The 15,422-nt window shown below is 46.7% G+C and overlaps 1 protein-coding gene across 1 annotated transcript in view; it reads right to left on the reverse strand.

Annotated features, from left to right (window-relative positions):
- Positions 1–15,422, reverse strand: part of L3MBTL4 (L3MBTL histone methyl-lysine binding protein 4) — a 192,708-nt gene that overhangs the window by 63,523 nt on the left and 113,763 nt on the right. Inside the window, 1 exon segment of the mRNA XM_064481596.1 lies at positions 8,414–8,587. Within this exon segment, the coding sequence (XP_064337666.1) occupies positions 8,414–8,587 (174 nt within the window).

Raw genomic sequence — 15,422 nt, forward strand, 5'->3', positions numbered from 1 at the left:
AATTTGAATTTAACTCAGGTTAGTCTTCATGTAAAGAAACACCTTCTAGACTGTGAGCTGGCAAACCACAGGCCACGAGGCAAATCCCACCACTGCCTGTTTTCATAAGTGAAGCTTTGCTGGAACACAGCCACGCTCATCGGTTTACTTGCTGTGTATGACGGCTTGCATGCTGTAGCAGAGATTTTACGACTGGCAGAGCCTAAATAAAATACTCACTATCTGGCGCTTTACAGAAATGGTTTGGGTTTGCTGACCCCTGTTCTAGAAAGAAAGATTCCTGAGACCAAAAATATGCACGCCCAGTGATGGTTTCACATGGCTATCTTTTCCTAAACTGCCCTAACAGCTGTCCTGGGTTATAACTTATAATGGGGTGTGGAAGGCAAATACTGGGCTGTGAGTGCTTTTTATTTTTAGACAAACTGTCCAAGTCCAGTCAACATTTCTTTGAGCATTTCCTGCACGCAGGCTGCGTTCACCCAAGGTGGTGTCAGCCACCAAGAGACAGAATAACCTAACAGGGGATATGGACGTGTCCACTGCCAACCTGCACACAGAGTGGGTGGAGCAAAGGGCTGGAACCGAGAGATGAAAAGAGGAAGAAACCACGATGGGGTCACAAAGGAGGGAGTTTCTGCTCTGAAGGTCGGAGAGGTTAGAGAAATCTTTCAGAGGGAGATGAGCTTGAACAAGGCCTCAAAGCAAGTTCTGACTGAGGAAAGCAGAGACAGGGACTCGCAAAGGCACAAATGCACGGAGGGTGGGGGTGCTGAGCAGGCTGTGGGCAGGTCACGCAGACCCAGAAGCTCTCTGCATCTGTATGTCCCTATGCATCCTTGTGTGCAGGGATGCAGGGACGTGATTTATTCAGAGCAAAGCAAATGGGTCAAACACCCACAAGACTCTATTGAGCCAAAGAAGGATTCACATAACAATTTAATTTATATATCAAAAGTAAACTTTGAAACATACTGCATTATACAGCATCAATGAATGATACAGGCACATATGAAAATGTTTACTGCAGCCTTATTTATAAGAGGAAAAATACTGGAATCAACCCGAATGCCTGTCAACAGGAGAATGAGATACGTTAAGGTTCATCGACACCATGGAATACGACACAGTTATGAAAAGTAATGCACGGAATCCACTTGGGATGATTGGGCAAATTATTCATGACAGGTTGTCAAATAAATCAAACGTATTTTTAAAGCTGGTATCTTTTTATTGTCAGACTTCCTTGGGGCCAACAGATAACACTGCCGCACGGCTGTCTGTAAGGAATCAGGTCAATTTGTTTTTCCTTGTGGGCAGACTTAGCTGCTTGGTCTTTGTAACTTCTCCATATAAAAATGAAAGTCCAAGACCAGATTATTCTTCTTCTGGTCATAAATGCTGATTTATTTACAAGCGCCTTGTTCAGACCTCAATTATAAACTTGGGATAAAAACGTGTGTATGTTATTAAAGCCTCAGTATTTAACACCCGGGGGCTTTAGCAGTTTGCTCCCGTGTTAATCTTTCAGGAAGGAGCATCCGTCCTCAGTACCCCACGTGGCCATGGCGACATCTGTCTGGAGTGACACAAACTAACCCTCAAGGAAACAGTAACAAAAAAATTACTGTATTTTTTTAAAAAAGAGTGAATGTGTCTCTGCACACCTGTAGGTATCCGTAAACACCAACAAAGCACAGAGAGAAACATGACAATCTAGTCACACCCATAACCTCGGGACACCGCAGCGGAGCTGAGGACTCAGGAGTCAGAAATTGTTATTCTTAAAAACATCTATATTACCTAAATTATTGCAGTGGGTATTTTATATTTTTATAAGCCTCTAAGTCATGCTGTTTGATAGGAGAAAGTCTGGGGAATCTCAATGGGTTTACTGTTTCCTTTCTCCTTACTAACCTACATTTTCTAATTTTCCTGTAATACTCAAGCATCGCTTTAGTTATGAGGAAAAAAAATCATGTTCAATGTCCCAACTTTACTATTTACAACGAATGGGAAATAATTATTTTCAAGCCAGATGAAGCATGCGGATGAGAAAAAATGCCCGCCGGTGCTCAGGCAACAGCGTTTGTTTTTCTGGGGTGCGGAAGCACCAGTATTTCCTTGATGGAAGAGACCACGGGCGTTCAGCACACACTGTTCTCAGCGTTTAATTACTAAGAGCCCGAGCCAAGGCAGGGTTCCAGAAATTCAGAGATCACAATAAATTACAAAATGCCTTATGAGAGTGAGTGCAGAAAAGTATTTTTAAAGCTCTTTTAAAGGCAGACATTGGTTATTTTATAACATTTGAGCCAAGCGGTTCCTCCGCTTAGAAGACACGAGACTTCAGTGAAGGTGTCAGAGGAGCCCGGTGCAGCCGAGCTCCTTCCCCTCGTCATGGTGCCTGTCTGTGCTCCCAGGCTGGTCTTGATGAGATTCCGTTCGCAAAATATTCAACAGACCCCTTTGGTTTTTTCCTTAATGGCCTGGATCTGGGTAGAACTCTGGGAGTTTAAGGCAGGTACCTGCAGAAACTAGCAGTGTCCCCTTTTCACTCCTTGTCACGTCTCACATCTGTGACTCCTCTCCCATGATGGTTTCCTTCTGTTTTTCCTCCTCCATCTCCTCTCCCTGAAAACACACTCCCCGCAGGATTGGGCAGCTTTGCTCACCTCCTCATCTGCAGCCCTCCACGCCCCACTCGGCCGCAGCGGATGCCCTGTACATACTTGCTGGATGAACACATGTTGGGACCCCGCCGGCCGCCCAGTCTCAGGGACCAGAGCTGCCCCACCTGCATGCACGACCTCCTCCGGCCACTCACCAGCCTGGGTGGGCTTCTCACCACTAAGTGAAAGCTTAATACGGACAAGGATTTTGGACTGTTTTGTTCACTGCTGTGTGACTGGAGTTGGGAACAGTGCCTTTCTAAGGATTGGGTCAATAGATAAGTGTTGAGTCAGTGAATGGCTCTGGTCAGGATCCTGAATTCAGCAGGCATTCAGGTATTCACAGGCCACAAACCAACTCTGTTCTGCCCTAACCCTAACTCCAGGGCAGGAGGAGGTATGGGATGCTGAGTAGACCTGGGGGTCAGAGGGCTTGGAGCTGCCACTGATGACAGTGTCAGTACGGAACTAAATTCCTGGCTCTGTCATTCTTATGCCTCTGTTGCGGAAGTTGGATGGGACAATCTGAGTTCTTTCCCATTGTAAAGCTTCAGGACTGTCATACTGGGCTCGCGGTTCCTTGGAGCCCAGCTGGGAGTGTGCAGTGGGCAGAGCCTGTCCGAGTGGCTGGTGGGTGTCCTGTCCAACCACAATCCTCTCCAGAACCAGAAGCCTGGGAGGGTCCTGGTGTTTTGATCACTCCTCACTTGATTAAGGGGTTTACCTTAGTTCAGACTAAATAAACAAAGGTCTGAATTTCTACGTTTGGTGCAAAGATGTGGGGTATACATACCACTGGAACTGGTCCAACTGCAAGACTTTAAAATCAACAATTTGTATAAAAATGGAAGAAAGAGATGGAGTTATCATTCAGTGGTTTTCACTGTCTTCCAGGCCCAGTCACACATCTGTAAGTAACCACATCCACGCGCCTGTATTCAAAATCTAAGCCTCGAGTATTATATTCACTTTACAGGTGAAGGCATCGAGAGTCTAGGAGGAAAATGAATGTATATATCTGAGTCAATCAACTGAGATTTACTGAGAACCTATGATGTGAACGGTAATGAGGAAAAAATAAAAGCATAGTGGAAGCTGGTCCTCATCCTTCAGCGGCCTCCAGCCTTTCTGAGAGAACAAGGCACAGGGAGATGCTGGGTGTGGTAGGGACCAAAGGCACAAGGAGCTCCAGAACAAGGAGGGGCCGCTCTCATCCGATCCCGTCCCAGGGCGGAGCACAGCCCTGGCACACGGTTGTAGCTCAAAAGCGATCTAATTTGTTGAGTACCTACTAAGTACCAGGCATTGAACGAGAGGTTGGAAACACAATCTCAAAGGTCAAGAGGCTCTTACGGTTGAACCGCTGGAGGAAGTTTCCAGACAGAGACGAGCTTGGAGAAGGGAGCAGAGGCAGGAGAAAACGAGGTGGGAGGGATGGGGACAAAGGCGCTGGGGGTGGGACTAACAGTGACATCAATGCTGGGGACAGTGCCAGGGGCGAGGGGAAACTGAGCAGACTTCACCTCTCAAAGCAGAGGATTTACCGGGAAGGAGCACGAGGAAAGGCTGGCGGGCTAAAGAAAACCCATTTAATGACTTGGAAGGTTAGTACATAAAACAACCAGCTAACACTGTTTTAATTCTGAGAATGGACCTCATCGAAGGTATTTATGCTGCGGGTGATCTGAGCCGTGAAAATGCTCGAGTTGGCTCCATGCAGAGTGACTTTTTATGAGGCTCATTAAGGAACCACCCCACTGCATGCCTTTCTCTCTGATTACTGTAATTTCTTCCTGGCCGTTTTTACTGTCAATATAGGCCTCTGGGAAGTGCATAAAATTTATAAGATGGCAGGCATTAGTGGGCTTTATTAGGCATTTTCTTAGATTTTCTTAATAGCGGTGACTGAGTATGACGGCTGTTTTACCTAATGGTGGCTCTGCTGGCTGTGTGAACTGGAATGTGTTAAGCACTGCTTGGCGGAGGGGGAGGCAGAGGAGTCATTAAGGAATACTCAGGTGGATGGGAGGTGCCCAGGCCTGGGGAGGCGAGCAGATACTATAGGGCGGGGGTGGGGGCAGCTGCATTTCAAGTAATTTTCTTTATGATGAAACTGTTTAATGAGTATAATTTTATTCCTTTGTTGCAGACAGAAGCCTTTAGTACATATGACAAAAAAAGTGCTCAGGGTGGGAGATTCTATATAAATAAGATAAAATATTTTGGGGAAATCACGGTTAAGACCCTTCCTTTTCAGGAATTCTATTTCCACTAAGTGAGAAATAAACACATCGTAAGATGACCCCGAGAGTCCTAAACAGAAGCAGGAAGCCCATCCAGAAGCCCAGCCAGATGCCCTCAGGGCCTTCAGCCGTCATCCTGTCACCAGCCTGTTGTCATCGAAACATGTGCAGCACGTAGAGTCAGGCTGCTCTGGAATCAAATCCCACCTTTTCTACTAAGTACGTACGTGACCTTGGACACTTTGCTAACCTCTCTGAACCTTCCGGTGCCTACGTTATAAAACCAGAGTAAGAATGCTTTCCCTACAGAGAGTTGTTACAGGGATGAAATGAAATGAACAAGACGATGTAGATAAATTGCTCAGGACAGCGCTTTGCAGCACAAAGTGCGATGCGTCCGTATCGCTGATGATAAATCTGGTGTTACTCTGTCCGTTTACTGAACCAGGAATGTGCTGGATTTAACTGGAAGACCTGGAACACGTACCAGTGAGGACCTCTGCTTCCTCACCTATAAGGGGCAATACTATAATCACAATAATGTCTACGTTGCCTAAATAGCAAGGTTATGGGAAGCTCTGATGGTAACATATGTGCGAACTTTAAACTGTTAAACAAATTAAAGGAATTTTCTGCCCTAGAGTACATACCCGAATGAAAGACACTTAAGTGTAATGTCATTTGCCTCCACTCAATGCACAATGAATATAATACTACTCATGCTGATTAGCACCAAAAAGGAACATATTTACAGCGTATAGTTCTTCGGTAACGGCCACCAATTGTGACTCTGACTCTTTAAAGCTGTATTAACACACAACCTTACTACAATGGAGGTGAATCCTGTAAACATCTAGCAGTGTGTAATCACTCAAACTCATGACTTGACCCTCTTTGTCTTAGTGAAAATGTGAACATAAATAGACTATTTCCACAAATAAATCATGGAGACTCAAAATTTACTAGTAATAATTTCCTCTCCAAAGATTAACATGAGAACAAACATGCTTTTTACACATAAAAACAGAAGGGTGCTGCGGTTAAGGAAAAGAACATTTCCTAAATTGCTGGGCAGCATCTAAATGATTTCGAAAGAAGGTCAAGGGTTAATTTTGCATCTTGCAGGCGAACTGCAAGAAGTCGGAGGTGCTAAGCTGACAGTGATGCTCGTGGAAGAAATTCCAGAGGCCTGTCCAGAGCTCAGCGACGGTGAACGTTTTGGGGGCCAGTGGAAATGGTAACTCTCATTTTCACTAATTTAGCCCCCGTGCCTATCCTTGGACATGTGCCAAGTCAACAACATTTTCCCTTAACGTGTAGAATGGGAGAGACGGAAGTTGAATATTCTCCTCCACCCCTTTGTGGCGTCTTGTGATTTGAAGAGTAAAGATGTGGGTAAGAGGAGAGGCGGCCTTGGGAGATTGCCACAAGGAAACTGCGAGAAGAGCTGAGATACAGCTCATCTGCTGTCATCAGCCACCGAGCATTCTTCCCTGTGGATTTCCTCTCGCTTCAGGCCTCACGCTGGAATTCTGGGCCGTGAACAGGATGTGGTGCAGTTGGTGGCAGGATCCAATCCAAGTGTGCTCTGCTGTCGATACTATTTATCCAAACATCAGTATAATAAGCGGTTAAAAAAAAAAAGAGGACGGGGATTGGAGCGCAGGAATAGCTTTGGTCTTAGGATGTGAAAGAAAAAGCAGGCTGAAGAATCCAAGATGTGCACCTTGTGACTCCCCCACCCCCGTCCAGCCACTTAGCACAGTTCTGTGCGCACACAAAATAGGCTGTGACGGAACAGGATCACGCATGGTTCTTCTGCTTGGTTATCAACTCACGTTCTCCACTTTTTCTATTCGTAGTAATTATGCTTATCTGACAGATTTCAGTGCAAAACTCCTTCAAAACGGTGACACACACAATAATGTTTTTAAAGGAGTAAATCCCTAAGAGGAGTGAAGGAGGGGGAAGCTGTCCATGCTGAAAACCTGGCCAACCTCTGAGCGAGCACAACGGTGTAACTGGTTTCTAAAGCAGCTCAAAGATCTGTTTAGCCTCTCTGACTTCTGACACTGAGGGTGAATGTCTAAAATGTTTACAAGAGAGGCTGAGTTTTTATTTGGAAAAAAGAAAAAGATAACAGAACAGAACGAAAAGAGTAAGGGCAGATGGCTGTACTGGTCTCTGGAATAAATAAACACTGTTCCCTGGAAAACAGTTTGAAAAAAAGATAAAGAAAACACTTCTCCCTCAGCCAGGAAATGGGAAGGATGTTCAAGCTCTCAACAACTTGAAGTTGTCAGTGGCGTGGGCGTGAAAAGCAGGAAGGAACGCTAGACCCGCACAGCTTCAGCCAGAGGAGTGGGTGTAGCACAGAGGATAAGAACGCGGATGCGGACACAGCAGAGAAGCAGGGCGCGGTACCCGCGGGAAGGGGACGCGCCCTGGCGAGGGCGGGCACCGTCCCGAGCACAGCCACCACACTCAGAACCAGCCACTTAACAGAAATGAAACGTCACCCAAATGCTCTATAAAAAGAACAAAATCCACTGTCTGGGATGTAAAATCCAGGTGAAGAGTGTGTTCTGCGAGCCAAGCCCTCCCAATGAACAGGTCTTGTGGTGAAGGAACATCCCTGAGGAGACTGAAGGTGTAAAAGGGCAGAAACTGGTTCCTGCAAAGCCCGCTCCCGTGTAATGAGCGAGCAGAGTGGGGCTGGGGGGTCGGGGAACCAGCACCCCTCGCGAGGCAGCTCCTCCAAAGCTCGTCCAGACAGAGCCAGTGTCCTTCGAGGCTTGAACGCGAGCGCTTTCCACCTCTGTCTGGTCCCTGATTATTTACTTAGCGTTAGACCATCCTGTGTTTATAATTTCCAGCATGGAGAATGAAGCTTTTATTAAAAATGTTATTTATTTACTTATTTAGGTTAAAAAAATATCAAATAAGGTTGCACCTGCAGCTTCTTAGGAAATGATTATATGAAAGTAAAAACTGAAAACTGATACTTCAAGTCCTACCTGAGTTTACATTTAGGAACAAAAGGATGATGTGTTAGCAACAAATCCAAGTGGAAACTATTCGGAGCAAGGAGGTTGTATCTGAGGGACTTCTGGGTTACAGGTGACAAAGACGAGTGCCAAGTTGGGGAGGGGACCCTGAGAGGCCGCGGACACTCGGCCTCATGCCCTGAGCAATGCCACCTGTGAGACGGCTCCCAAGATAAAGGGAGACTTACAGGGTTTTACAGATGAGATTTTCCCTCTGTTGTTTACATATATCTGCACTTAGAGATAAATACACATTTCTGAGAATAAAGTAAGAAAAAAAATTTTTAAAGGAACATCAAGGGTTAGATGAATTCTATGAGCCAGCAAACACAGTAACCAGAAAACATATTTTGAAGAAACATAAGGAACTATTACAACTAACAAATCTGTTCTTTTCTAGTCTACGTGTTTTACTTTCTGGTTCACATCTTCAAAAAGTTCCTGGACTTACCTGCACTGACTGCTGACATTTTCATGTTTTATGCTGAAGTTCAAACTACAGAGGTTTTTCAATTTTAAACATGCAAGGTCTGATTCCAAGTCTGCCTTTGTTTGTTCTCTCAGACGATCGTGAAGCGTTGCCTCCTTTCTCAAGTTCATGTCCGAATACGGGCAGCCAAAAGCACTGGTTTGTATAAAAATGAGAGCACAGGTATCAGTTTAGGGAGATAAATCAGGGCTGCACTGTCATTGGAACAGACGTGTATCCAATATTGAAAGGCTGAACAGACACAATCTCCTCTCACTGAATATGCCCAGAGAAGATTCTGGCCCTCTGAGAAAATCTCAGGTTCCAGAACCCAGACACTGGTCAGCAGATATTACAGGTAAAGTCATCAGCATATGTGGTTTTCACAATTTAAAAAACTTAACAATCTAAGAATAACATAAAGATATGCATCCAATTGAGCAACGAACAGTCATCTAAACACCAGACCCAGTCTGTACCCCCTGACATCCATGCCCTGATCTGACCACCTGTAGCACAGAATACGATGGATAACTGACACATTTACCAGGATCAGAGAACATTCTGATTTTATTTCTTAACATTCATGTGTCCAGAAATGCTGTATCTGGATTTCTGCTTAATCCTCCTGAGACCTCCTGGGAAGTTTGTGTTTGAACATGAGACCCTGGTGGGTGAGAGAGGAGAGACCACAGTCAAGGCTGAATCCTGAATCCGGGGCGTGGTCGGATGCTGGCAGCCGACTCAGGCCAAAGGTCTGCCGAGACCAGTGATCTGGGCCCTTCCACCAGCTGATCGCTCGTCTCTGTTAGACTTCTGTGCCCGCGTTCCTGCCTCCAAAGAGGCCCCAGCCTCTGTGCTGCCCGGGACGAGGCCAATGCTCTCAGGGGCAGCAGAGGTGTGACAGAGTCCCGTGCACATGACCCTGGGGAGGTGGTTCCAGCCGGACCTCAGTTCCTCCCCAGTGAAATGATAGAATCAGATCCAACTCCTATGAGCTGCTGTGACAGTGAGGAATCACACACTCACACACACCCACACACATGCACTCACACTGACACACTCATACACACTCTCAGACTCACTACTCACACACCCCCACAGACACACACTTACACACTCAGATCCACACACACACACACACTCACACAGTCACACATTGATTTAAACTCTCTTCATCTGTTATCTCTTCCAGTTCTCACAATATCCCTCAAAATAGTACTACTATTGTCTGCCTTTTAAAGACGAAGAAACTGAGGCACAGAGAGGTGAAGTCAGTCACGCAAGGCCACAGAGCTTAGACAGGTGGGACTGAAACCCCGGGAGCCCTATGCCAGGATCTCGGATCTTACCCACGATGCCAGCCTGCCTTCTCTCTGAATACATTAAATATAAATTAAAATGACAGAATCCCTGACGTCATCACTTTGCACCTAGTAGGCGCTCTGCCAAATGGACGCTGGCGGTATTAACGTATTTATATAACATCTTTGGCATTGTTGATTATACAGACATAAAAAGTAGAGAAATTAGACTACTTTGAGAGAATTTCAGTTGTCTGAGGTTTTTTTAATTTCATTCCAAAATTTACTGAGTTGCTGCAAGAATAGAACATGTGGTTTAAAAAAAAAAAAGGGAATTCTTTAGAAACAAAGACACATTCTCCGCGTGGAATAAAACGTAATGTGAAGAACCGGCCATCTGGATGGTTTTTATTGGGACAAGCCATGAGAAAGGAGAAGAAAATAGAAGAGAGATAGGCTTGACTTTCTGCCAGAAAAAGATTTTAAACACCATCCTGGCATGTCTTTAAATGAGAATTTAAATATGCCTACCCACTCACACACTCACTCACACGGCATCCACACAGCCAAACACAGCAGCCTACCTGCCGCAGTCAGGCTGGCCTCCGAGCAGCATCCTGTCCGAGCTGAGGCCGCGAGCAGAAGACATGGCTCCCGCCACTCCATCCCATCCACACATGCTTACAGACCGACGCTGAACACACAGCACCGCACAGGCACCAGGGGGCCCAGAGCACAGCAAAAAGCCTACCTCTAGGGTCTTTGACCCGAGGGTCAAAAGACAAATGGGTTAAAAATCTAAAAGGCAAAAAGCAGCACATACCATATTGTGGTTTATGGTTATTACGTATAATATGTGTTTAATCATGATGTAACCATAACCGTCGAAGCACACACTTAGCAAACATTTAATACGTATCCAGGCATGCTAGTGCATAGTGCGTTATATGATTTCATTAAATAAGCAAAATCTGGGGAGGGAATGTTTTCATAACGTTGTTTTTGCTTTTGCTTCTGTTGTTTCCTAATTTAGGACCGAGAGGGCACAGGGACAGGTTCCTGAAGTAGCACTGGCCGCCATCAGTCCCACGCGTGGAGACCAGAGATGCAAGATCACAAGGGGATGAAACGAGCCGAGAGCAGGGCCCCCTCTCAGCACGGGGGCCCCCGAATGTCTGCTGAAGAGTTTCAACTGCTCAGAGATGCAGTATGTTCCTGAATTGGGAAAGAGAGGCCAAAGGTCTGGCAGGTCCTCCTGGCAGCTGTGGCCAGGAGGGCAGCCTGAGGGCTGGCGGGGCCTGAGTGTGGACAGCAGGATCAGATGGAAAGTGGATTCTGACACAGACTATAGAAACAGTGCCAGTGGGGCTTGGGGACTTGCTAAAACTGGGAGTCAAACACTGAAACATAAACGGGGGAGTGTGGGGATAAAGCTGGGGGTGAGGTAATGTGCTCTGTCTCTAACTTTTTAAACTGCGGCGCTGACAGGTTGTTCCAGACTCCTCCTGCAGGTGAGCAGTCAGACAACCGCGCAGATGAGAGAGAGGTCGGGCAGGAAGATGACTTCGGGGTGCCTCCCCCAGGCACCTGGGGCTACAGCCTGGGATGGATGCGTCCCCCGTGCACAGACAGGCTGCGGCTCACTTTGTGCATCTGTGGTCCTGGACGTCTCCGGAGCCTTGCCTGCTGCTTGCTTCACCTGTTAACTCAGCCCAGGTGACACACGGCTGAGTCACTGGATTAACCACCGAGTCACAAATCATCTCATGACTCCCACCTCAACTTCACTCACGCACACGCCTGGACCTTGGTTCTCTCCTGTTTTGAGCTGGAAGCCCCGGCCCTCCCGCATAGGCCCTTGCTAAGCCAGGTACCACAGGAGCACCCCGAGTGGTCCCTGGCCTCCGGCTGCAGCAGGCTGGGGGACAGATTTCGTATCAGCCTCTTGATGGTGTGAGTCCCTGTGATTTAGCGTGAAAAAGCAGCCTTCACACAAGAAAGACATGGCTGGTGTGGCCAGGAGAGACCCCAGGCAGGAGGTGGGGCCTGGGTGGGGCCTGAGAGTAGGCAGTATTCGAAAGGGCAGAAAAAGTTCTCTTTCGTCTTTAATTTTGTTAATTGCCATCTTTTAAAAACCTGCTCGTACAAAAATAGTTTCAAAAGAAAGGTTCCAGTTGGATGTTTTTGTTGGCAAATCTGTCAAGATAAGGTGGCATTTTAAGCTCTCCAGGTGTGTTAGTTTTGCAACCTAAGAAAGCTGAAACCAGGTCCAATTTGCAATAACACAGACGGTTCAGGCCCATAAACAGCTCTCAGTGTGATTCTGGAGAACCAGGTCTCACAGCTAGAGTCACGGACTGGGGATTCGTCCTGAGAACTAACTGAAGCACTCAGCCTCAGGGCAGATGGACTGTTCCAGACGCGGGAGTGGGCGGTGCTGACGGCTTCCCCCTCTCCCCCCAGGGCTTTCTGGGGAGTGCCCCCTCACCCCTGCTCTCCTCCTGGTTCTGGGATGCTGACGCTTTCAAAGGAGTGAGTCTGCGCAGATGCCTGGGGAGAGCTGAAGGCAGAGATGTCCTGGAGGAAGGAAACTTGTGGGGTAAGTTACGGTTTCTAGTCTAAAACATGAAAACACCGGCCTCTCTGACCCATGCTCAGTTCCTTTTTAGACCAGTGGCGGGCCACTTTTTAAAGCAACACTTGACAGGAAAGATGGAGAGGTGAAATTAACCCCTGACTTTCCCCGCGAGGTAGCTGCTCTTTGGAACAGTTTCTTTGAAACTGCAGGTACTCTAAACGTTCGCTTTGTTGGATTTTTAACAATTGTCTCAATCTCTGTTGACTCATTAGATTGCGCCAGTTTGACACTGAAATCCTGGAAGTGTTCTGATACTTCACAGACTTCAATTTCTGCTCCATGTTCTCTACTCACATGTCTGCAAGGGTTACCCATCAATTTAGACCATGAAAATGACTAGGAATTCTACTTCTTAGGTCCTGAAGGTTTTACTTGGCCTCTTTTTAGCTTGGAAACTATATACTGAAGTTTACATTTTTAGAAAAATGATTGTACATAATTTACAAATCATCAATGTTCTAGTACAGAACGTCAGGAGATGGTTTCCTACTGCAAACCATCAACATTTTTCTCTATTTCCTTCTGGTTTTATTTGCATACCACATGCGCAGGCGGTGCAGGTGTGTCCAAGCACAGGAGAGGGAGTCAGTCCATGTGACAGTCACTGTCGCGGGGGTGGCGTTTCACTGTCCAGGGCGACCGCCTCCTGCCAACCTCGCTCTCTAAGGCACACTCTCCTCTCTGCAGGTCCTTTCTGAACGATGCATAAACATTATTCCAGAGCCTGTTTGGGGTCGAAATCCTTTTGAGAGTCTGCTGAACACTGTGGATTCCCTGGCTGACAAGTGCACATGGGCAAATAGATCCAAGTGCGGCCCACACACTCACTGACTCCCTGCCCCCGGAAGCTGCCGTGCACCCCAGAAAACGCTTGGGCAAGCGAGCATCTCAACACACAGACTGTCCCTAGCAGACACAGCTCTGCTGCTCTTTTCATTTGCTTTAAAAATGAGAGTGATTTTCGTCACTTTTTCACACTTTCCTGTGGTCTCTTTCTAAAATTTTTTTTCCACTGATGAAAAGAGAGGACAAGCAGAAGGCCAGCGTGGGTTCCTGGTACCCCATGGGCGCCATCGCTAATGGGATCTTTATCCGAGCCAGGGTGTCCTCGGCGGGCTGGCATACTCCGTGTCAGCCGAGGGGTGACCCTGTTAGGCTTCGGGCTGCAGGGCTAGAACAGGTCTTACCCTGAATTTTTGCTTCAGTCCAAAGAGATGATTTGAAATTAAGGTGGTGACGAATAACTGCTCAGCATTCACTAAGTCCTCTGCAGGCAGGGGGTCTCTGTTTCCAGAGGGGAAACTTTAGTCCTGCTTGTGTCCGAGGCCCGTCTCTTCAAAACTGAATCTTCCAGTGAGAGAGCGAGTAGACGCTGCAGTTCAGTGTCGCCTCTGTAGCTCGTGTCAGCCCGCCGGTGAGTCAGTTTCCACACACAGACGGCGTGGTCTGCTCGATCGCGGCTTCAGAAGCCTCTCGGTGGAGGTGCTCGTGGTGCAGAGGTGGCCGTGTGCATGGCTCCCCGGCTGCACGGGAGCCCTGCCCTGCCCACGCCCTCCGTTTCAGCTTTGTTCCACGTGGATACTGAGTAACCCATCTCCAAGTATGCAAAGGGTGCCCTATTTTGAAATCTCTCACACAGATTTCTGAGTCAAATTAAGAAAAACAATTTTTTTCCGAATCTTCAGTAGTATTTAAAATACAGTAAGAATGTCAGTTATATTGAAAATATGGCGGGTATGTACTCGTTCTTTAGAAAGTTAAAGAACATAGTGGCTGGGATGCCACAGTGATATTTATAGGAAAAAAAAGGGTTTTTGGAGAAGTCTCTTCTCAAAGGAATTCATATTTAAGTTAACGAGAAGTAATCTTTAAGACGTATGATTGATAAAACAGCTCCTTTTCAGATCTCACTGCATTTAGAAGTAATCAGGTTATGTAGCGAATTAGGGGGAGAAACTGCCCTACGATGTCTGGAGAAGCACATGGTAAAGGATGAATTTTTCCATTAGTGTTAATGAACTGTGCCTGGTTAACTCCCCAGCACAGCAGACCAACCGAGCCCAAGTCATCTGTCTCTCTTATTTAATTCAATTTTGTTTGCATACTGCATCTTTCAGTCAGTGTTTCCCAAATAAGCAATTTCAGGGAAGATAAAATTAAGAGAAAATACTTTACGGAACTGGATATATTGATAACAAAACAAAAGAGGTGGACAGGAGTCTTTGGAGGAATAAAAATTATTCTCTTGTGTTCTGTGCATGTCTGGGTTCTATCTGATTAGAATTAAAGGCCAGCATTTTCATACACTGAAATGGGAATTGATTCCTCTGTTTTCAGAAACTGTGACACAAGAGAACAAAGGCTGAAAAAAGAAAGCACATTGAAAATAGTTCAAAAACTGCTCTACTGTATAATCACAAAGGCCGACAGAGCTTTGCTGCACTTAAAGTAAAGCTGCGACACGGATATGACGGGAGGGACATGTGGGAAAAAGCAAAAGCAAACCAAGGAGCAACAACTCGCACTCGGGAGCGCGCCCCCGCAAGGCGCTGCAAGGCTCATGCCAGCCCGGGGCAGCGGCCCTCGCAGGCTCCCGGAGTCCTCTGGTTGCTGCCTCTCCTTATCTGGTAAGTACACACAAGGGGGATGGAAGAGGATGTCCCAAGACATTCACCGACTCACCTGCTTCAGGAGCACTAAGCCGCTGCCCTCCTGCACGCCGGGCCTGGGGCAGTTTTCTCTGCCTTCTCACCGTGGGCAACTCAAATACACCTGCGGTTTACTGTCATAGTATTTCTTCCCAAACTGGATATTCGCACCCAGATAACAGTAAATGTGAAACAAGGTGTTTTCAGTTGCTCCAGTGTAAGCGACGTACGGGGGTCCCACCCCTGGAATACATTTCATCACCTCTAATGACTACAGTCTATTAACTTGGAGATCTAGACCAAACCCAAATGCGAACCCCTTCCCCTCTCCTCTCTCCTTCCTGCTCAAAGTGTCACCTGAGCACCTACCATATGCCAAGGACCGTTCAAGGCACTGGAGA

Source organism: Camelus dromedarius, chromosome 32, assembly GCF_036321535.1.
Source record: "Camelus dromedarius isolate mCamDro1 chromosome 32, mCamDro1.pat, whole genome shotgun sequence".
In the NCBI taxonomy this organism is placed as follows: Eukaryota; Metazoa; Chordata; class Mammalia; order Artiodactyla; family Camelidae; genus Camelus; species Camelus dromedarius.